Consider the following 25,036-nt stretch of genomic DNA (forward strand, 5'->3'; position numbering starts at 1 on the left):
TTGCGAGGTGAGGGAGTCGGAGACTGGGGATGGGGCCTCACGCCTATCTGCTGTGAGGAGCTGGGACCTCGAAGCCTGCGGGGTTTCCAGAGGAAATCCTGAGCTGTCAGGGCACCAGAGGGGCCCCGGCCTGCGGTCCGACAGACCAGGACGGGAATCGGTGCGCAGACTTGCCAGCCCCACCGCGCAGATCCGGCCCTCTGTGTCCCCAAATGAGAACAGGCTGCCTCCCCCGCAGCTCGCAGCTCCCAGTGCTGGGACTGCGCCAAGGGTGGGGCAGGTGGAGGCACAGTGGTCCCATCCTGGTTCCCATCCCTGTCCCGGTCCCCATCCCTGTCCTGGTCCCCGTCCCCATCCCTGTCCCCATCCCTGTCCCCATCCCTGTCCTGGTCCCCGTCCCCATCCCTGTCCTGGTCCCCGTCCCCATCCCTGTCCCCATTCCCGTCCCCATCCCTGCCCCCGTCCCCATCCCCCTCCCCATCCCCGTCCCCAACCCTGCCCCCATCCCCATCCCCGTCCCCGTCCCTATCCCCATCCCCGTCTCCATCTCCATCCCCATCCCTGTCCCCGTCCCCATCCCTGTCCCGGTCCCCATCCCTGTCCCCATCCCCATCCCCGTCCCCATCCCCATCCCTGTCCTGGTCCCCATCCCTGTCCCCATCCCCGTCCCCATCCCCATCCCTGCCGTCCCCTTGCGTGGGGACAGGAGGCCTGGATAGTCAAACAGATTTCTGTCTTTTAGAGAATTCCTGTTGTTAATAAATATTGATGACCAGTTGATTTATACCACACAGAGGACCCAGATCTAACCCGGGAACAGTTTCATTCTTTTTTTTTTCATACTTTTTTTTTCAAATAAAATGGAATCGTATTGACATACCGTTTTGTATTCAGATTTTTTAAATTCAGTATCATATAATATTTTTCCCAATTACTGATTATTCTTCCTCATTTTCACAGGTGAATGTGACTGTGTGGCCAGTCCCGTCTGAGGACCACCCGTGCCTGGTCTCGCTGGTCCTCGCCTGGGCGCACAGAGCACTCTGAGCTCCCCAGCTCTGGAACAGGACACCGAAGGGACGGCGCTCATGCTCCCGGGCCTGATTCTCGCAGTGTTCTCAGGCACCCTGCACCTCGCCTGCAGCCAGGGACCCTGCTTCCAACCCCACCCTCAAACCTGCCTGTTCTCCATCCTGTTAAGGGCTTTGGAGCCTGTGTTTCCTACTTTTCTCCCCCTCCTCTCTCTACTGCACCATCTGCACTAGTATGGAAACATGCCTTCTCCTTCCATCTGTCCCTCTTTGTCTGGGCTTCCTGTCCTGTAAGCTTCCCTGAAGGCTGGTGTGACATCTATTGTCATGTCTGTGACCACAACGTATACAGCAATTATCCTTAAAACCTTATCCCTAGCCCCAAATTCTTCCCACTTCTTTACAGGCCCCTATCCTGACATCCCAGATTTAAAGAGACCGATGGGGCCCTGGCTCTGCCCCTGTCCCTCACCAGGCCTGCCCATCTGAAGCGTCCCAGCAGCTGCCAAGGCCAAACCCAGGGGGACATCCTGCCTCCTGCCTCCCTCCTGCCCACAGCCTGAGTTCTGCTGAAACCGGTTCTCTCCTTCTCTCCTCCCAGCCACACGTCATCACACCTTGCTTAAAACCCTGCCGGGCTTCCCACTGTCATGAGAAGGCAGGAGGATGGGACCAACCCTGGGGCCAGCAGCCTTTCTGTAGCACTCTCCCCTGCACTGTGTGAGCCCTTCCGTGGTGACACAGGGAGTCTGCTTCCCGACCTCGCCCTTCTCAGCGAACTCGGTGCCCACTGGTGCTTCTGCTCAGGAGGCCCTTCCTGCAGACCTCCCCAGTACCGCCCTCTCTTCCTTCTCCACTTCTCACTGGAGTATCCTCACCTCAGAGAGACCTCTGGACCCCCTGAGCAGCACTCTTACCCCATCCAGGAACTCAGTTTTATTTTCTTTATAGCATTTCTTACTATCTAAAATTATTGTGGCTGTTGTTGTTTTATCTCTTAGGAAGTGTGCTTCCCTCCATTAGGGTAGCTCCATTCACCCCAGTATCCCCAGCACGCCAGATAATACCAAGAAAAGAGGTGCTCAGAGAAGTTTTTCCACTAACAAAGTGAGTCCTTCTTGATTTTTTTTTTTCCATTTGACTTGTTGATGAGGGAAACTGCCAAAAAGCAAAGAAAAACCACCCACCCTGTTAACTCTGAGAGTCTTCCCCCACTTGCAGCTGTACTCAACCAAGTTTTCTGGCCCGCTGAGGCTGCTAGAACAGGTGGGAAGAGGAGCTCCTTCCAATGGAGGTGGCCCTGGCTGGTGTGAGCCTGTTTGGGCTGGAAGCCTCATTCTCACAGGGCTATACCATCAAGTAGAGGGAGGAACCTGTAGGCAAGAACCGTGGGAAGGACTCAGGCTTGCACACTTGTATTCCAAGGAGGTCTTGTGATCAGACCCAGAGGAAACAGCCCTGTGTGCATCTGCATGAGCGGGGCCATCTTCTGCACACGTATGCCAACACACTTGGAGCAGAATAGAATTGTTTCTTCCCTTTTCAATATATCTTATCCAAACTGTCAGTGCAAGTGAATAGTTGAAAAAGTTGGTTAGCCAGTGCACCTGGGATTCTTCTGGTGGCAAAGAAATAGACTAGTACCTGCTAATACTCTTTGAGCTAATATTCATGAGCTTTTTACTTACCGAACACACGTAAGTGCCAGACACTCTTTGCTCATGCACTCTTCATAATCCTGCAAAGCAGGTATTTTCAGGAGACACAGAGTGAATTTCTAAACTGTTGTAGTGAGTCATTTGCCAGGCATGATGTGTGGTGGGCCAACACCCCAACGTCCACTGTCTGCCCACAGACCATGTCAAAGGAAGTGAGGGATCTGGCCTGAGGCCAATATTCACAGTTCAAAGTTTTGGAAAAGGCAGCCATCTAATAAATTCCAAGACAGATTTCAAATTTGCCTCAGTTTTAGGCGGAGTGATCTGACTTTTGGGTGGAAATTACGTCACTGTCCCAAGTTCCTGGACCAGCCGTTCTCACAGCAGGGAGCAGGAGGGGCCGCAGCTGGTTGCCCATTTGATCTGGACGGCAGTCTCTGTTACCGAACTGACTGATTGCAGTTAGTTACTCTGTTGGAGATGTTTTCAGGAAATCCTGTGGCCTCATTTTAACTTTCCTAGCAGCAGTAAGGTAAACTACATTTAAACAAAATTAAGATAGTCCTGCAAAAAGAATCGGCCTGGTGATACTGGAAACATTTGGGAAATAGTTGCTAACATTCATTACAATCTTTGTAAATGTTTGCAGCTCTGATGGACAGCATGCAATTCGGTTTCAAAAGCCCTAACCAACTGAGTGGGAACTTAGAGTATTTTGGTAATCAAATAAGTAGGAAGTTGAGAATGCTGAAATTTAAGACAGAGTAATGGGAAATGCGTGTTTTATACCACAGCTGGCAAAGGAAAATTCAAAGTGTTTAGTGCCTCTAGGTTGTAGGTTTTTTTTTTAAGTGTTTTTAATTCTAATTGAAACCTTCAGTAAAGTTTCCAAATTGTGGGTAATACTGAAGAAATGCTCGTGAGCATTTTGGATGAGAAAATGTTTATCTTTTTACAAAAGTCGACTTTTAGTGAAGTCTAAAATGTAAAACATCTTCATGGTTGGAGGATTTGGTTTAATTCTTTTCAATATAGACTACAGATCAGAAGAGTGTTTTAGATTCTAGGTCTTTGTAAAAGCATGGAAACCTTGGCACACTCTAATTTTCCTCTCTCTTCTCTCTGTTTGCTCAGTTGAGAAATAGAAGCTCCTTCAATAACAGACCGCTGTGCTGGGCACTGTAAACAGACAGAGGGACAGCACCTGGTCTCTCCACCAAAGCACTTTGCAGTGAGTGGTGTGGGTGATGTAATTAAAGTAGGTAGATGACAAATTAAAATATCCACAGTAATGATTAAGTGCCAAGATGTAAACTTAACATGAAATATGCAAGTTACACATGAGGGCACTTTAAAAGATTCCTAAAAACAACAAAATTAGACTTGAACAAATGGAGAGATGTCCTTTGTCCTTGCTTTGGACAACTGAGAATCATAAGGATACCAATTTTCCTTATGTCAATATATGAATTTAACACAATTCCACTAAAAATATATTAAGTCTTTTTTCTGGAGATAGTCAAGTTGATTGTAAAGTTCACATGTGGAAATAAACAGAAAGAACAGCCAGGGAAACCTGCAAAGAAAGCAGTGAGAAGAGTTGTTACCACACTCGCATCTCAAATGTGCCATCGCGTCTTGCCATCCAGTTAGTGTGCTGTGAGAAATGAGCACACAGACGGGTCTTTCCTGCACTTTAGACTGAGCGTATGTTTCTGAACTTCAGTACAGTGATTCTCTTTTTGCTGTGTCTAAGTTACTGTTCAATCTATTCTTTGTCTTCTTGGGTTATTTTCCTTTCAATTCCAAGTTTTCCATTTAGTTTTCTCCTATTATGTCAACTTTCTGCTGAAATTCTGCACCTTATCCTTTTTTTTTTTTTTTTTTTTTTTTTTTGTGGTTTCAAGTTTTTATTTAAATTCCAGTTAGTCAACATATGGTGTGGTATTAGTTTCAGGGACAAAATCTAGTGATTTGTCACTTACATACCCCTGGTGCTCATCACAAGTGTCCTCTTTCATCCCCATCACCCATTTCCCCTGTCCCCCACTACTCCCTCCAGCAACCCTCAGTTTGTTTTCTGTAGTAAAGACTCTGTTTTATGGTTTTCCTCTCCCTTTCCCCCCCCGTGTTCATCCGTGTTGTTTCCTAAATTCCACATATGAGTGAGATCATATGGTATTTGTCTTTCTCTGACTGACTTATTTTGCTTAGAATAATACCCTCTAGTTCCATCCACATCATTGCAAATGGCAAGATTTCATTCTTTTTTATGACCAATATTCCATTGTATGTATATACCGTAATTTCTTTACCTTTACATCTTTGAATGTATACATCATAGTTTGTTTATGATAATTCATTGGCAAATGAATACTGTATCATCTTTATAAGTTTAAAAGTTTAAATTTTGTACACTTACAAGTATGTAAGACAATAGCACATAGTGCCTGGGGACACATACATACACAACAAAAACATAAAGCAATGTATAGAACTAGTAATCCACAAGCTCAGGATGATGCTGACCTTTGAGGAAGAAGAGGAGGGGCGATTAGGAAGGGTGGAGGAGGACACTTGGTTTTATTTCTTGCTGGGTGACAATAATGTGGGTCTTTATTCTTTTTTTCCATATCTTCAGAATTGCATCATAAAAAAAAGTTAATGTGTGTATAATGTGAGGCTATCAAGAGAGCATAGTGGGATGAAAACCTGGAGAGGGAGGGCACTACTCTTAAGAGGATTTTTTTGGCTGCTGTGTTAAAGCAAGGAATCCCTACTGAAGACTGTTACAAAAGTCTAGGGTTGAGCTGACAGTGGCCTAATTTACAGTGGGGATACAGGTGAGTTTGGTAGAGTGCAAGATAAAAAGAAGAGTCAAGAATGGCTCCTAAGTAACACTGTGGCCGAAGGAAATGGATGAATGGAATTCCCATTGACTAAGAAGGAATGTTGAGGGAGGATCAGGCCTAGTAAAGGGGAAAGCAAGAGTTCAGTTTTGGGGGGCGGAGCAAGATGGCGGAGGAGTAGGACACCTGGATTTCGTCTGGTCTCAGGAATTCAGCTGGATAGGGGATCAAACCATTCTGAACACCTACAAACTCAACAGGAGATCGAAGAAAAGAAGAGCAACAACTCTCTGAACAGAAAAGCGACCACTTTCTGGAAGGTAGGACGTGCGGAGAAGTGAATCGGAGGCGATATTCGGGAGGATAGACGGCGGGGGAGGGGCCTCCGTCGGCCGCTTCTGGCAAGTGATAGAGCCGCGGAGCACAAAGTCGGAACTTTTAGAGTCTGCTCCGCTGAGGGACGTCACTCTGGTGGCGAAGTGGGGGGTGGAACCCTCGCGGGACAGTGTGGTCTCAGGACCCTCGGGGTCACAGAAAGACCGGGGGTGCCTGAGTGCGGCAGAGCTCCCAGGGATCGGAGCGGGGAAGCCGGCTGCAGAGACGGAACCCAGGCGCGGGCTCTCAGCTCGGGGTTGTCATAGACCGTGATCCGCGGCACAGTCGGGCCACTGCTCCTCCAGCAGGGACCCAACAAGCGGCAGATCCGGGGAGACTCACCTTCTTCCCCCGGGAGGAGAGGTGCGGGAGCGCACCGCGGGGATCTGCTGGGTTTGGAGACTCCACCCGGGGTCGGGTGCCAGATAGAAAGGCGCGGTCACAGGCCGGGTGAGCGCGGAGTGCGGCCGGAGACCGGGGAGACGGGAGTGACTGACGGCTTTTCTCTGGGGGCGCACTGAGGAGTGGGGCCCCGAGTTCTCGGCTCCTCCGGGGCGGAGACTGGGAGGCCGCCATTCTCACTCTCCGCCTCCAAAGCTGTACGGAAAGCTTGCAGGGAACAAAAGCTCCGGAGAGCAAACCCGAGCAGATGACTTAGCCCGGACCGGGCAAGGGCGGGGCAATTCCGCCTCCGGCAGAGACATTTGGGAACCACGGCAACAGGCCCCTCCCCCAGAAGATCAGCGAGAACAGCCAGCCAAGACCAAGTTTACCGATCAGTGAGAACGGCAGAACTCCAGCGCTAGGGGAATACTGCATATAGAATCCATGGCTTTTTTACCATGATTCTTTAGTCTTTCAAAGTTAATTTTTTTTAACTGTCTTTTTTTTTTAAATTTTTCTTTTTCCCTTTTTCACCAACATCTTATCAATCCCTTTTTTAAAAAAACATTTTTATTTTTCATTTTTAGAGTCATATTCTATCCCTTCATAGTAGTTACCCATATTTTTGGCATATATATATAAGTTGTTCTCTCTTTAAAATTTTGAGATACAGTTTCTTCTAACAGATCAAACTATACCCTAAATCTCTAGTGTATACCTTTGTTCTAGTCTCCTGCCTCATCACATTCTCTCCCTTTTTTTTCTTTTTCTTTAAATCCTCTTCTTTCTTTTTTCAAACAACTTATCAATTCCTTTTATAAAATTTTTTATAATTTTCATCTTTACAGTCATATTCCATCCCTTCATCGTATCAACCCTTATTTTTGTACATATATTTTTCTTTCTTTAAAATTTTGGGAGGCACTTTCTTCTAACAGACCAAAATACACCCAAAATCTACTGTGTGGCACTGATCTATATACCAGCCTGATCATATTTGATCATATTTTGTTTTTTTTGTTTTGTTCTGTTTTTGTTTGTTTTTATCTTTATCTTTTTCTTTTTTTTTTCTTTTTCTTTTTTCTTTCTTTCCCTTTCTTTCCCCCTAGTTTCAGGTCTTTTCTGATTTCTTTAGAGTATATTTTCTGAGGACGTTGTTACCCTGTTAGCATTTTGTTCTCTCATTCATCTGTTCTCCTCTGGACAAAATGACAAAACGGAAAAAATCACCTCAACAAAAAGAACAAGAGGCAGTACCGACTGCCAGGGACCTACCCAATACGGACATTAGTACGATGTCGGACCTAGAGTTCAGAATCATGATTTTAAAGATACTAGCTGGGCTTGAGAGAAGCATGGAAGTTATTAGAGAAACGCTTTCTGGAGAAATAAAAGAACTAAAATCTAACCAAGTCAAAATCAAAAAGGCTATTAATGAGGTGCAATAAAAAATGGGGGTGCTAACTGCTAGGATAAATGAGGCAGAAGAGAGAATCAGTGATATAGAAGACCAAATGATGGAAAATAAAGAAGCTGAGAAAAAGAGAGATAAGCAACTACTGGATCACGAGGGCAGAATTCGAGAGATAAGCGATACCATAAGACGAAACAACATTAGGATAATAGGGATCCCAGAAGAAGAAGAAAGAGAGAGAGGGGCAGAAGGTATATTGGAGCAAATTATAGCAGAGAACTTCCCTAATTTTGGGAAGGAAACAGGCATCAAAATCCAGGAGGCACAGAGAACCCCTCTCAAAATCAATAAAAATAGGTCAACACCCCGACATCTAATAGTAAAACTTACGAGTCTCAGAGACAAAGAGAAAATCCTGAAAGCAGCTCGGGAGAAAAGATATGTAACCTACAATGGTAGAAACATTAGATTGGCAACAGACCTATCCACAGAGACCTGGCAGGCCAGAAAGGACTGGCAGGATATATTCACAGCACTAAATGAGAAAAATATGCAGCCAAGAATACTATATCCAGCTAGGCTGTCATTGAAAATAGAAGGAGAGATAAAAAGCTTCCAGGACAAACAAAAACTAAAGGAATTTGCAAACATGAAACCAGGCCTACAAGAAATCTTGAAAGGGGTCCTCTAAGCAAAGAGAGAGCCTAAAAGCAACATAGACCAGAAAGGAACACAGACAATAGACAGTAACAGTCACCTTACAGGCAATACAATGGCACTAAATTCCTATCTTTCAATAGTTACCCTGAATGTAAACGGGCTAAATGCCCCAATCAAAAGACACAGGCTATTAGACTGGATCAAAAAACAAGACCCATCGATATGCTGTCTGCAAGAGACTCATTTTAGACCCAAAGACACCCCCAGATTGAAAGCGAGGGGGTGGAAAACCATTTACCATGCTAATGGACACCAAAAGAAAGCTGGGGTGGCAATCCTTATATCAGACAAATTAGATTTTAAACCAAAGACTGTGGTAAGAGATGAGGAAGGACACTATATCCTACTTAAAGGGTCTATCCAACAAGAACATCTCACAATTGTAAATATCTATGCCCCTAACATGGGAGCAGCCAATTATATAAGGCAATTAATAACAAAAGCAAAGAAACACATCGACAACAATATAATAATAGTGGGGGACTTTAATACCCCCCTCACTGAAATGGACAGATCGTCTAATCAAAAGATCAACAAGGAAATAAAGACTTTAAATGACACACTGGACCAAATGGACTTCACAGACATATTCAGAACATTCCATCCCAAAGCAACGGAAGACACATTCTTCTCAAGTGCCCATGGAACATTCTCCAGAATAGATCACACCCTAGGTCACAAATCAGGTCTCAACCAGTACCAAAAGATTGGGATCATTCCCTGCATATTTTCAGACCACAATGCTTTGAAACTAGAACTCAATCACCAGAGGAAAGTCAGAAAGAACTCAAATACATGGAGGCTAAAGAGCATCCTACTAAAGAATGAATGGGTCAACAAGTAAATTAAAGAATAATTTAAAAAATTCATGGAAACCAATGAAAATGAAAACACAGCTGTTCAAAATCTTTGGGATGTAGCAAAGGCAGTCCTGAGAGGAAAGTATATAGCAATACAAGCCTTTTTCAAGAAACAAGAAAGGTCTCAAATACACAACCTAACCCTACACCTAAAGGAGCTGGAGAAAAAACAGCAAATAAAGTCTAAACCCAGCAGGAGAAGAGAAATAATAAAGATCAGAGCAGAAATCAATGAAATAGACACCAAAAGAACAGTAGAACAGATCAATGAAACTAGGAGCTGGTTCTTTGAAAGAATTAACAAGATTGATAAACCCCTGGCCAGACTTATCGAAAAGAAAAGAGAAATGACCCAGATCAACAAAATCATGAATGAAAGAGGAGAGATCACAACCAAGACCAAAGAAATACAAACAAATATAAGAACATATTATGAGCAACTCTATGCCAGCAAATTGGATAACCTGGAAGAAATGGATGCATTCCTAGAGATGTATCAACTACCAAAACTGAACCAGGAAGAAATATAAAACCTGAACTGACCTATAACCACTAAGGAAATTGAAGCAGTCAACAAAAATCTCCCAAAAAACAAAAGCCCAGGGCCAGATGGCTTCCCAGGGGAATTCCAGCAAACATTTCAAGAAGAATTAATGCCTATACTTTTGAAACTGTTCCAAAAAATAGAAATGGAAGGAAAACTTCCAAACTCGTTTTATGAGGCCACCATTACCTTGATCCCCAAACCAGTCAAAGACCCCATCAAAAAGGAGAATTACAGACCAATATCCTTGATGAACATGGATGCAAAAATTCTCACCAAAATACTAGCCAATGGGAACCAACAGTACATTAAAAGGATTATTCACCACGACCAAGTGGGATTTATCCCTGGGCTGCAAGGTTGGTTCAACATCCGCAAATCAATCAACGTGATACAATACATTAACAAAAGAAAGAACAAGAACCATATGATCCTGTCAATAGATGCAGAAAAAGCATTTGACAAAGTACAGCATCCTTTCTTGATCAAAACTCTTCAGAGTATAGGGATAGAGGGTACATACCTCAATATCATAAAAGCCATCTATGAAAAACCTACAGCAAATATCATTCTCAATGGGGAAAAACTGAGAGCTTTCCCCCTAAGGTCAGGAATGCGGCAGGGATGTCCACTATCACCACTGCTATTCAACATAATATTAGAAGTCCTAGCCACAGCAATCAGACAACATAAAGAAATAAAAGGCATCCAAATCGGCAAAGAAGAAGTCAAACTTTCACTCTTTGCAGATGATATGGTACTTTATGCGGAAAACCCAAAAGACTCCACCCTCAAACTGCTAGAACTCATACAGGAATTCAGTAAAGTGGCAGGATATAAAATCAATGCACAGAAATCAGTGGCATTCCTATACACCAACAACAAGACAGAAGAAAGAGAAATTAAGGAGTCGATCCCATTTACAATTGCACCCAAAACCAGAAGATACCTAGGAATAAATCTAACCAAAGAGGCAAAGGATCTGTACTCAGAAAACTATAAAATACTCATGAAAGAAATTGAGGAAGACACAAAGAAATGGAAAAACGTTCCATGCTTATGGATTGGAAGAACAAATATTGTGGAGATGTCAATGCTACCTAGAGCAATCTACACATCCAATGCAATCCCCATCAAAATACCATCCACTTTTTTCAAAGAAATGGAACAAATAATCCTCAAATTTGTATGGAACCAGAAAAGACCCCGCATAGCCAGAGGAATGTTGAAAAAGAAAAGCAAAGCTGGCGGCATCACAATTCCGGACTTCCAGCTCTATTACAAAGCTGTCATCATCAAGACAGTATGGTACTGGCACAAAAACAGACACATAGATCAATGGAACAGAATAGAGACCCCAGGGGCACCTGGGTGGCTCAGTTGGTTAAGCAACTGCCTTCGGCTCAGGTCATGATCCCGGAGTCCCGGGATCGAGTCCCACATCAGGCTCCCTGCTCAGCAGGGAGTCTGCTTCTCCCTCTGACCCTCCTCCCTCTCATGCTCTCTGTCTCTCATTCTCTCTCTTGCAAATAAATAAAATCTTAAAAAAAAAAAGAATACAGAGCCCAGAAATGGGCCCTCAACTCTATGGTCAACTAATCTTCGACAAAGCAGGAAAGAATGTCCAATGGAAAAAAGACAGTCTCTTCAACAAATGGTGTTGGGAAAATTGGGCAGCCACATGCAGAAGAATGAAACTGGACCATTTCCTTACACCACACACAAAAGTAGACTCCAAATGGTTGAAAGACCTCAATGTGAGACAGGAGCCCATCAAAATCCTAAAGGAGAACACAGGCAGCAACCTCTTCGACCTCAGCCGCAGCAACTTCTTCCTAGAAACTTCGCCAAAGGCAAGGGAAGCAAGGGCAAAAATGAACTGTTGGGTCCTCATCAAGATAAAAAGCTTTTGCACAGCAAAAGAAACAGTCAACAAAACCAAAAGACAACCGACAGAATGGGAGAAGATGCTTGCAAATGACATATCAGATAAAGGGCTAGTATCTAAAGTCTATAAAGAACTTATCAAACTCAACACCCAAAGAACAAAGAATCCAATCAAGAAATGGGCAGAAGACATGAGCAGACATTTTTCCAAAGAAGACATCCAAATGGCCAACAGACACATGAAAAAGTGCTCAGCATCGCTCGGCATCAGGGAAATCCAAATCAAAACCTCAATGAGATACCACCTCACACCAGTCAGAATGGCTAAAATTAACAAGTCAGGAAACGACAGATGTTGGTGGGGATGCGGAGAAAGGGGAACCCTCCTACACTGTTGGTGGGAATGCAAGCTGGTGCAGCCACTCTGGAAAACAGTATGGAGGTTCCTCAAAAAGTTGAAAATAGAGCTGCCATACGATCCAGCAATTGCACTGCTGAGTATTTACCCCAAAGATACAAATGTAGGGATCCGAAGGGGTACGTGCACCCCGATGTTTATAGCAGCAATGTCCACAATAGCCAAACTGTGGAAAGAGCCAAGATGTCCATCGACAGATGAATGGATAAAGAAGAGGTGGTATATATATACCATGGAATATTATGCAGCCATCAAAAGGAATGAGATCTTGCCATTTGCAACGACGTGGATGGAACTGGAGGGTGTTATGCTGAGCGAATAAAGTCAATCAGAGAAAGACATGTATCATATGACCTCACTGATAATGAGGAATTCTTAATCTCAGGAAACAAACTGAGGGTTGCTGGAGTGGAGGGGGGTGGGAGGGATGGGGTGGCTGGGTGATAGACACTGGGGAGGGTATGTGCTATGGTGAGCGCTGTGAATTGTGCAAGACTGTTGAATCACAGATCTGTACCTCTGAAACAAATAATGCAATATATGTTAAGAAAAAAAAAAGAAGAAGAAGAAGGTAGCAGGAGGGGAAGAATGAAGGAGGGGAAATCGGAGGGAGAGATGAACCATGAGAGACGATGGACTCTGAAAAACAAGCTGAGGGTTCTAGAGGGGAGGGGGGTGGGAGGATGGGTTAGCCTGGTGCTGGGTATTAAAGAGGGCATGTACTGCATGGAGCACTGGGTGTTATACACAAACAATGAATCATGGAACACTACATCAAAAACTAGTGATGTAATGTATGTTGATTAACATAACAATAATAAATTAAAAAAAAAAAGAGTTCAGTTTTGGACAAGTTAGGTTTGAGATGCTATTACCTTCCAAACAGAGCTGTTGGAGATGAGTTTGGAGTTCATGGAAGAAATTAGAGGGAATAAGATAACACAGGTAAGCTCCTGAATTTCCCTTCTCCCACAGGTGCACTAAACACATAACTACTTATAGAGGAATCCCTCTGAGAGAAATCCAGAAATTAATCCTCCACATTGGGTAACTAGGAAATATCCACAGCAGAACAGGAAAGGCTGAGACACACTGTTACCATAAACCCTACTCCATGGCACAACACCATGCTATCAAGGGGAAACCCCCAACTCCCAGTTTCTCCCTGAAGACCAAAGGTTTGGGACCAAACATCAAATGACCCAACTTTAAGGCTGCCATCCAAAGGATGAGTTGCCAAATCACTGAGCTCTAAAAGCCAGTGTGGCTTATGTTCATAAGGCTCACAGCACTGTAGCAAACCAAGAAGCAGTTCTTAATGGGAGCATGAACACTCATGGCATCTATTCCCTCCAGGGCTCGGCTCGGAGGGACCATGCACAACACCCATCTCCCATGTTCTCCCATGCTCCCCTTTCCTGGAAAAGACTTGACTGCATACTTTACAAGCTGCATCTAATTAGCACACACCTAGGTGCTGGCTGTGATCCTCCCTGGGGCCCTGAGGAGCCAGTGGACACTTGCCCTGCATGCTCCCTCTGGCTTATTGCAATAATAAAACGAAGCATCTCTTTGGAAGACTGTTCATGCTTCAGGCACCCCAGCTTTCAAAGCTGCCATTCGAAGGATGGACCTCCAAGCCACCTACCTCAGATAGCCAAGAGGGCTTGCATTCAGGAGTCCCACAGGACCGTAGCAAACAAAGAAGCAGTTTTTAAGTGGGCATAGGAGTACCTTCCACCCCACACTAAACCTCCAGGCTCAGTGCAGAAGGAGCAGGTAAAAATGCTTTAATCTCCCAGTTTCTCCACAGAAAGAGATTAACTACATGCTTTCTCAGTGCTGCCTGAGGGTCTAGCTTGCAATCAGCCTACATCTAGGTGCTGACTGTGATCTTCCCTTCAGAAACACTAGTGGTTGTTGGTACATCCTCAACCACTGGAAGTCACTAACAACAAAGTAGGTAGTTTGGACAACCACAGAGTTTTGAGAGACAACCTGGAGCTCAGGTAACAAAGTTCAACTCCTACATGAGACCATCAAGACTGGGAGAGGGGGCTGTTTTATCTAATGTGCAGAAAACAACAGAGACAGGGAAGATGAAGAAGAGTCAGGGGAATATATTACAAAGAAAAGAACAAGATAAATCTCCAGAAATGGAACTTAATAAAATGGAGATCTGTTATGTACCCAATAGAAAGTTCAAAATAACAGTTGTAAAGATGCCCACTGAAGGCAGGAGAGCAATGATGAACAAAGTGGAAATTTAAATAAAGAGATAGAAAATATAAGCAGACATAAGACAGAAATCACAGAATAAAAGAATGATGTGATGTGGGGTCCAGGAGTGAGTGGTCAAGAAAGAATTCTTGAGACATTTTCAGTGCAAAAAGGTGTTTTTATTATAGCACAGGGACAGGACCCATGGGCAGGAAGAACTACACTGAGATTGTGAGGAACAATTGATTACACACTTTTAAATTGGTGGGGTAGAGACAAAGGAACTTTTCAAAAGGATTTTCATATGTTAAAGAGGACTTACAGGATCCTGGAGTTGTGGCTCTTGTCCAGCTAAGGCTGCTTTTTGCCTCTAGCAAAGCATTTACATTGAGACAGTTGTGAATTCTTTGAGGATTATCATACACTGCTTGTCTCAAGTATTTGTTAATGGGCTGCAAGTTGTAAGGAAATTTAATTTTATCTATGTTTCATTTACCTTTGTTCTCCTCATCAAAGAATACAATAATTGAACTGAGAAATTCAATAGAGGGGTTCAATAGCTGACTACATGGAGCAGAATGAAGAATCAGCAAATTTGAGGGCAGGGCAATAGAAGTCATCCAGTCAGAAAAGTAGAGACAAAAAGAATGAAAAAGAGTGAAGACAGATTAGGGAATTTTATGTGGGCCAATTGATGTGTTAGAGTGGTCCCGGAAGGAGAGAGAAGTAAAGGCCCAGAATGCTTATTTAAACAAATAATGGTTGAAAACATCCCTCACCTGAGGAAAGAAACAGACATCCAGAGAGTACCAAAGAAGATACATCTAAAGAGTCCTGCACTGAGAGACTTTATGTTAAATTTATAAGTCAAGCAGAGAAAGTCAATTATCATATGGTTTCACTTATTTGCGGAACATAAGGAATAGCATGGAGGACATTAGGAGAAGGAAGGGAAAAATGAAGGGGGGGAAATTGGAGGGAGAGATGAACCATGAGAGACTATGGACTCTGAGAAACAAACAGGGTTTTAGAGGGGAGGGGAGTGGGGGGATGGGTGAGCCCGGTGATGGGTATTAAGGAGGGCACGTACTGCATGGAGCACTGGGTGTTATACCAAGACAATGAATCGTGGATCATCACATCAAAAACTAATGATGTATTGTATGGTGACTAACATAACATAATAAAATTAAAAAAAAAAATTGCCAGAAATTAAAGACAAGGACAGAATCTTAAAAGTAGCAAGAGAAAAGCAACTTGTTATGTAGAATGGAAACCCCATAAGACTATCAGCAGACTTTCCAGCAGAAGTGTTGTAGGCCAGAAGGTCATTCTTGGGGTGATATATTCAAGGTGCTGACAGGAAAAACAAAAACAAAAGCCCCAAAACAGAAAACATCTGCCAACCAAGAATACTCTACCTATCAAAGTTGTCCTTCAGAACTGAAGGAGAGAGAACGAGCTTCCCAGACAAACAAAAGCAGAAGGAATTCATCACCACTAAAACAGCCTAACAGGAAATATTAAAGGGAGTTCTCAAGCTGAACTGAAACGGCACTAATTAGTATGAGGGAAACAAAAAAGAATACAACTCTCTGGTAAAGGTAATTATATAGTTAAATTCAGAATATTCTGATACTGTAATGGTGGTGGAAAAATCACGTAACTCTAGTATAATACTAAAAGAAAAGTATTAACTATACAATAGTTTTAATGGGTATGCAATGTAAAAAGATGTAAATTGTGACATCAAAGACAAAATGGGGGGGTGTAAAAAAGCTTTTATATGCATTCAAAGTTGTTACCAGCTTAAAATTGACAGTTGTAACTCTAAGATGTTTTGTGTAAGCCTCATGGTAACCACAAGCAAAAACCTATAGAAAATGCACAAAGACAAAGAGAAAGGAATCAAAGCATACTACACATGATGGAAAACCATCAAAAAGGGGAGGGCAAGAGAAGCGAAACAAAAGAATTACAAAACAGCCAGAAAACAATGAACAAAGTGTTAATAGTAAAAATTACTTCAAATGTAAATGGACTAAATTCACCAATCAAAAGACATAAGGTGACTGAGTGGACTTCAAAAGACCCAGGTGAGCTTCACTTCAGATGTAAGGACACAAGCAGACCAAGAGTGGAGGATTGGAAACCTAAAAAGCACAGGAGTCACTATACTTATGTCACGCAGAATAGTCTTTAGGCTAAAAACTATAATGAGACAAAGAAGGTCAATACATAATGATAAAGGGGTGAAATGATCAAGCAGATATAACAATTGTAAATATTTATGCACCCAACACCAGAGCACCCTACATATATAAAGCAGACACTGATGGACCTGAAGGGAGAAATAGACAGCAATACAGTCATAGTGGGGGGCAGTGAGGCAGGGGGTGGGGAACTTCAATCCCCCACTTACAACAATGAATGGATCATCCAGATGGAAAATCAGTGAGGAAACCCCAGACTTGGGCTACATGTCAGACCAGGTGAACCCACAAACACATGCAGAACATTCCATCTTATGGCAGCAGGATGCACATTCTGCTCAAGTGCACATGCAACGTTCTCCAGGACAGACCAGGCCACAAACCAAGTCTTAATAAATTTTAAAAGGCTGAAATCATATCAAGAATCTTTTCTGAACACAATGGTACAAGAGTAGAAATCAATTACAAGAATAAAAACTGGAAAATTCATCAATATGTGGAGATTAAACAACATGCACACATATGACCAACCCACAGCTATCATCATACTCAACAGTGAAAATGTAAAAGCTTTTCCTCTGGATCAGGTACAAACAAGGATGCTCACTCTTGCCACTTCTATTCAACACAGTACTGGAAGTCATATAAGGTCACTTAGGCAAGAAAAAGAAAGAAAAGGGGTGAAGGGGAGTAAGAGATAGAGGCTTCCAGTTAGGGAATGAATAAAACGCAGCCACATTGGGAAGAGACAACACAGTTATCTCTGTTTGCATATGAAAACCTAAGTGTTCATTAACAGATGAATGGATAAAGAAACGTGAAATATAAACATAGAGAAGGAAATCCTGGAATTTGAGAAAATACGGATGGACTATTCTCCTAAGTGAAATAAGTCAGTAAAACCCAAACACTGTACGACCCCCTTACACAGGAATCTGAAAAAGCCAAACTCAGAAACAGAGAGTAGAGTGGTGGTTACCAGGGGCTGGGAGTTGGGGGAAATTAAGAGATACTGGTCAAAGGCTACAAACTTCCAGGTATAAGAGGAACAAGTTCCAGGGTCTAATGTACAGCATGGTGACTAAATTTGATAATATTATATTACATAATTGAGATTTGCTAAGAGAGTAGAACATTAGTGTTCTCACCAAAAAAAAAAAAAGGTAAATATGTAAAAGGATGGATGTGTTAATTCACTCCATGGGAACCCTTTCACAGCGTATATGTGTATCAAATCATCACTGTAACCTTTAAATATTTTACAATTGTATTTGTCAAGTACATATTCGTAAAGCCAAGAAGAAACAAGTTAGGCAGCCAATCACAGTGGTGGGTTTTAACCTTTAGGCCAACCACAGGGCCTCTTACTTTACACAAAGAAACTAAGAAAAACAAAATCAAGACATTAACTTACATTTAAAAAACATTTATTTAGAGACAACTAGGCCATGTCAACATAAGTTGATTCTCCTACTAGAAATGAATAAACATAACCTCATGCAGAAGAAAAGTTAATGTTATCTTTGTTTAATGCAGAGTGGCTGAACTTTGCAACAGCATGTTTCTGCTACCAATATACATATATGTAATTTTTGAAGGAATAACAATCATTTTTAAGGATTCATATCGTAGCTTGTCCCTAAAACTAGAAGGATTATGTAATACCTTCCTTAAGCTGATTCCTTCTTCTCTAGTCACTTTGCAAATAGAAATACCTGAGTTGGTATTCATGCCCCTACCCTTAAGATTCTCAAATTAGAATAAGCAATTACCATATACAGAGCCAATCACAGGTTAAGTGATGCTTGAAAATGAACACAAAAGGACTGTGACCATAGGAACTGGAGCATATTAACTTTAAATAGTATATGTGATAAAATTAGTACAAAGTATTTAAAGATATGTAAGTTAACTATTTATAGAGAGAAAAAAATCTTTTACATATTAGATAAAAGTTTATAGAATAAAGAGCAGTATTTTAAAACTTATATTACACATTGCATAACTGAAGAGTAAATCCTGTCAGTGGAGAAATAAATGTTTTAAAATTCTCAAAGAAGAAAATTATATAAACTTTAATTCAAGGTAACATAGTTGGCTGGAAAAATGCCAGTTTGACCTCGAAGTTTCCCTTCCCACCAATCGAAATGTGAATCTGTTTGTGATATAACTGTGATTCTGTCTCCAGCGTGAAAATTCAAATCCCCTGGCTGCTGACCTTCAAAAGAATATAATGCCGTCACTTCTATGGGTGGGTTCAACTTGCCTAAAACAAACAAACAAAAGTATTTAAATTATTCACATTTTTAATGGGAAACCTGGGAAGGTAAGATATAAATTAACTTCAGTACTTAATATTCTAATGCCTTAGAGCATGTGGTCTGTGTGATTTTCATCATATTATTAGACTTATGTTCTTCTTCTTCAAAAAGAGCAAATGTTTGGTAATAACGTTTCCTAAATCCATACAAGTCCAACTGCATATTATTATATATTTAACTATGTATTTAGCAAATATTTGTGGTTATAATTGTTTGAATTTTGAATAACGTATAACACTACAAGCTAACCCTTGAACAATACAGATGTGAACTGCACTTATACATGGATTTTTTTTTTTTATAAACAGTATGATGCTGTAAATGTATTTTCTCCTTTTCTTTTTTTTTAAATTAATTAATTTATTTGACAGAGAGAGCATGAGAGAGCACAAGCAGGGGGAGCAGCAGAGGGAGAGGGAGAAGCAGGCTCCCCACTGAGCAGGGAGCCTGATTCAGGACTCGATCCCAGGACCCCGAGATCATGACCTGAGCCAAAGACAGACGCTTAACCGACTGAGCCACCGAGGTGCCCCCTCCTTATTTTCTTAATAACATTTTCTTTTATCTAGCTTCATTTATTATAAGAATACAGCACATAATACATGTAACATACAAAATATGTGTTAACCTACTATTTATGCTTTTGTTAAGGCTTTTGGTCTATGATAGGTTATTAGTAGTTAAGTTTTGGGGGAATCAAAAGTTATATGTGGATTTTCAACTGCATGGGGTTTGGTGCCCCTAAACCCCCTGTCCCAAGTTGTTCAAAAGTCAACTGTATTTACCTTTTTCCCCTTTTAATAGAATGGTCATTATGGCTTTCATGAATTGTAGCTGTTAGAGAAAAACACATTTATAGTCACGATTGTATCATAAAATATTTAATTGAAAAACCATGCTCCAGGATAGAGCTAGAGAGTATTATGCTAAGGGAAATAAGTCAGTCAGAGAAAGACAAATACCATATGATCTTACTCATAGGTGGCATTTAAGAAACAAAACAAATGTGCAAAGGAAGAAAAAAAGAGAGACATACGCACAAACCAAGAAACAGACCCAGACTTTTAACTATAGAGAACAAACTATGGTTACCAGAGGGGACATAGGTAGGAGGATGGGGGTTAAAGAGTACACTTATCATGATGAAAAATAAAATAAAATAAAATGTTAAACAAAACAAAACAAAAACCATGCTCTGTAGCCTTTGGTTTTTGGGGTTCCAGCTCAGACGAATTTTGCTGATTCATCAGCAGACATTTTTTTTTTTTTTTTTTTTTTTTAAAGATTTTATTTATTTATCTGAGAGAGAGAATGGGAGACAGAGAGCATGAGAGGGGAAGGGTCAGAGGGAGAAGCAGACCCCCCGCTGAGCAGGGAGCCCGATGCGGGACTCGATCCTGGGACTCCAGAATCATGACCTGAGCCGAAGGCAGTTGCTTAACCAACTGAGCCACCCAGGTGCCCCAGCAGACATTTTTTCCATAGGCTTCATGGCTGTTTTCATTTCTGTGCTTACTTTATACTTTCTCTCAAAACAGAGATAAAACTCAAATTAGCACAAGAAGTACGTCTGCATATGCTTAATAAGAGTTTCAACACAATGTGTAGAATTGTCCGTATTGTATTAGGAAAAAAATACCTCGAGAATTGAGGAGTTAATATGAGTAAAAAACAGTAAATATTATAAACTGTATAACATCATAAGAAATATAAAGAAACAGATACTTTCTGTGTATTCAGCTACATGGAATTTTATATTTGTTTCACATACTATGTGCACATGTTAGGCAATTAGACGCTTGTTAAATGCATCTTAGTGCAGATACACTGAGAACATAAACCGAATTCTAAAAACCAGTTACTTATTTGTACCTATAATACTATAATAGTAAAAGATAAACCAAATTTGGCTTGTCAGTAAGAAATAAAAAGTCAAGACTTTAATTACACTACGTTGACCAAAACATGGAATTTGTAGTTCACACAAGATGGTGCTGCAGTTCCTTCTGTAAAAGCATGTGCCACGTGGTTCTGTGAGTTCTCCTCAAGAAATAACCCTAATAACAACTAACAGAATTACATTCGAGGGATTCCTGGTGTCATTATTTTTTTCTATCATAGAGACATATTCTGCCTGTTTTTATATCTTATACTATATTTACTTGTAGTCTATCAATTTCAAGGAAGAAGGTTAAAAGAATATCACAGAAGTGTAGAATTTTGATAACATCTGGATATCATCAAAACCAGCTGAGTGACAGCCGACACATTAATGAGCACTCATGACCGTGTGTGTGACAAGCAGCGGGGGTCCCGCACTGCGGGACACACAGCAAGTCCTCCTGACAGGCCCCTTTGTCATTAAATCAGAGGAATGTAAGGTGATGTTAGAGGAAAAAAATCATTCCTAACATCATTTTCTCATCAATAATTATATTTATCACCTCCATACATAAAGCTCAACCTCTTTCAACCAAACTTAATGAAAACCCTCAAGTAGCTCCTCCTCTCTCGTGTCTCCAAGCACCTTGGATAATACAAAGAAGCAAGCAGAGGAGTCCTAGTGAATATCAGGGAATGTTCCGGAAGTCACAGCCATCTTCGCGGCCATATGCGTGTGCATCGATAGCACCAGGTACAAAGGAAAATGCACGAGAGGGTGATCGCAGTGATGACAGGTGCCAGCCCTTGCCGTGTGCTCAGCCTGTCCCTCGTCCCATCACCGCTGCGTCACAGAACATCAAGCTCAAGTGGCGTGTGAAGCACTCTGTCCAAGGAGCCGAGATCCGAATCTCAGAATCACCACCGACCTCATCCCCCAAGGCCCTCTGCAGCCACGCAAGTATTAAATTGTGTTCAGCAGACTGAACTTAGACTTATCAGGGCATTTCACTTTTGTCAGGCACATTTTCAAGGAGAATTAGCATATTCTTCTGCATCACTGAGTTATCCAGACTCTACAAATAGTAAGAATGTTGGATGATGATCCTGGGTAACCACTGATAAATGAACTGGTTCTTACTGGTTTTAGGAATATATTTTGTGATGAACAATTAGAGGAAGATATTATGAACTGAATGAAAGACAGAGAGGATCACAGACTTGGTTCAGTTCCTGCCCTTCCTATTTAGGTGTTGTCCAGTTTCCTCTGAATTGTAGTTTCCAAATGAACTAAGGGTAAAGTGGTGATGGGAAAGGAGGTGTAAGAACAGAGCAGGTGGTTTTGAGATGCAGCAGAGAAGGCAGTGCTGTGGGGTTTGAGGAGGTTGGTATTCAACATCCCTCTTTCCCCCCACCCAAATTTTGAGCAGAGATGAGGCAAATGGGGAGGGGAAATCATTGCTGGGAGAGCTAGGGAAGAATATGGGCAAGATAGGCAGACAGGGATGTGCCAAAGAAGAGTCAGGAGTTTAAGCAGTTCCGCGGAAAATTCATCCACAAGAACACGAGGTGGTGAGCCAAGCCTGAATGAAGACCGGCGCTCCCTGGAGGTAACAGTCCACAGGCCACTCAATGCCATGCCCTACTGTTAGTTTTTTCTTCAAGTTCTTAAAGTTCTTCTTCACTGTAAATATTAAAGATACCTTCCATAAGGAAAAGTTTAATGCCCACAAAATAGCTTATTAAAAAAAAAAAAAAAAAAAAGGTGGGCCTTTTTCTTCTGGGAGGGAGGTATGTCCTTCCAGAAAGAGAAAGCCCCCTGGGGACCACGGAAACAGGCCCCCCTGCCAACTAAAATACCTGGCATTCACAGAAGCCTTGCTTTCAAGTTTTATATTCCTGTGTTTAAGAAATATGGAAGCTCTTTGAAGCAATTAGCCATTTTCATCATAATATTCAACTTTAATTCAAATACAGGTTATTTTCTCTCCCAAATCAGGACTACACTTAACAGGAAGCAGCTGTCCCAAGGCTCCTAATTAGCAAGGCTGGGTCTAGAGGGTGTCACTGTGTTACTCCCAGTTGCTTTCTCCATGGAGTCTGCATAATGTAACCCATATGTAACCAACATATCCGGCCCTAGACGTGATCCGGGAAAGGAATCTCAGTCTTTGGAAGGTCATTGCAAGGCAAGCAGAAGTAAGAGAACAAACACATCTTTGGTTTTGTGTACATTTAATGTAGTGATGAGTTGCATGGCTGACTTAACTCTGGTACCCACATCCCCCCAGGTCAGGTGTGGGGCCTGTCACTTTCGGGATCACGTCCTTTGGAAGAGGGTGTGAATCATTGGTAAAGTGAGGCAGATAAGGCCACTAGGTGATGTCACCAGGAAAGCAGTTCTCAAAAGGTAATGTCTGGAGCATTTGTGGTCCTTGTAACTGGGAAGGGAGTATTATTGGCATGGAGTGACTCAGTCCAGGGCATCCACGCAGCACAGGATGGCCCCCACAGTGGATGTGCCCAGACTGTCACTGAAAATTACAGGGTGGATAGGAGGCGGGTGGTGAAGACTGACACAGGAGGGCACGGGCCGTTACAGAAAGGTACGGTAAACCTGGTTGTGCCGTTGCAAGGCTGTCTTGCTGAGAGCCCCAAGTACCATGTCGTTGAGCTTCCAAAGGGTGCAAAACAAACGTATATGCAATTTGGAGAATTCCTGCTTTGCCCAACAGCCCATGCAAAAGTGCAGCTGGTCAGTGGGTATGGGACAGGCTGAGAGCAAGCCCACAGGAGTTTTAACTTGAGGCTCAGGCCTGTGCCCTGTGCCTTTTCCCTGCACCAATACTCGGCCAGGGTGTGAGAAAGTCCTTGGTGAGAATTAACTGATTTCACAGCTGCTTTTTAAAAAAACACAATCATGTTAAGTAAGTTTTATTTTAAAAATAGACTTTAAATCTTCCTTTCCATTTTTTTCTTCAAACTCCCTTATATTTGGAGAAAGGACTAAAATAAATTAATATTATCCTATACCTACTGTTTGTACAACTTAACACATCCTACCCTCAAATATAAAAAAAAACCTGACCGACCAACCAACCACGGGCAGGTAACTATCCGTGGATCACACGGCTAGTGGTCAAAGTATTGAGTTCAAGTCAGATCCTGTTTCCAGAGCCCACCCAGGACTTGTTTCTTATAATTTCACACTGCCCTTAGTGCCTTTTAGGGGTATTGCTAACATTCCCTAGCACCCAGCCTGCAGGTACACGCTCTAGAGAACCCTGAGAAAAGGAGCTGCAGTTCCCATGTCACCACAGCCTCCGTTGTCCCTTGTCCCTCAGTGTCCCTGCTGGCCCCTCTCCCTCAGCAACTCAGCTTGTCTGTTGACCTCAAATCTAAGATTCCCTTTAATTGCAGGACACCTAAGTGTAGGTCTAATTCTAACAGAGTCTTTCAAAGACCACTATATAAAATTCTCCATGCTACTTGGGTATAGACATTTATATGTTAACCACTTTTGCTTCTGAAGGATGTGTTTCCAAAGGTCAAATTATGACGGTCTCAGTATCTCTACCATGGCTGTAAATCACATTCACAAAAGCAAAATGCATTTTTAAAAGCCTCTAGTTTTCTCACAGTGCCTGGGGCCACAGCACAGTTAAACCCAGGCCATCAGACTGCCTCTGAACACAGGACTCCCTCCACCTGGGCTCCTGCGAGAACAGATGGCCAGAAGTGGGCTCCACATGATGGGAACCAGGCTGAAAGCAGAAGGAAAGTCAGAAACCCTAATCCATCAGGAAAAGGTTGACTTCTGTTTAAGGAACTCTGCTTAAGAGACATTTTTGAAATATCTTTATAAATTTTAAAAAGAAATGGGTACTTAGTGACCTTGACACTGTTTACAGGAAACAAGTAATGCCCCCGGAGCTTCCTTACCCAGGATGGTTCTGTGATCCCAGTGACAAAAGACGATGTGAAAAAATAAACAGGCTCTTTTACAACTGGTTAACCTTTGCCCTCATTTTGTGTCCCATTCACATTTCTAAATAATTGCTTAATTCTTTAAGGAACATTTTCTAAAGAATATTGAAGTAAGACAGGTTGAGGGACTGTTTTCATCATGGCAAATCCTAGTAAGTTTTACGAAGTAGTTCCCAATAATGGCAAAATATCTGAACATGAAAAATAAAAAAATTCCTTAAAAATATAAAAATATTCACGGGGCTAAAACCCAGAAAAAATGTGATGATGATGA

General features: G+C 42.1%; 1 protein-coding gene across 2 annotated transcripts in view; it reads right to left on the reverse strand.

Moving 5' to 3' along the window:
- Positions 1-17,983: 17,983 nt before the first annotated feature.
- SH3YL1 (SH3 and SYLF domain containing 1) overlaps positions 17,984-25,036 on the reverse strand; it is a 36,338-nt gene continuing 29,285 nt past the window's right edge. For both annotated transcript variants that reach the window (XM_078055881.1, XM_036072712.2), the window contains one exon: positions 17,984-18,839. In XM_078055881.1, the coding sequence (XP_077912007.1) occupies positions 18,649-18,839 (191 nt within the window). In that variant the 3' untranslated portion in view covers positions 17,984-18,648. The remainder of the gene's footprint in view (positions 18,840-25,036) is intronic.

The sequence above is a fragment of the Halichoerus grypus genome, chromosome 10 (genome assembly GCF_964656455.1).
Source record: "Halichoerus grypus chromosome 10, mHalGry1.hap1.1, whole genome shotgun sequence".
NCBI lineage: Eukaryota > Metazoa > Chordata > Mammalia > Carnivora > Phocidae > Halichoerus > Halichoerus grypus.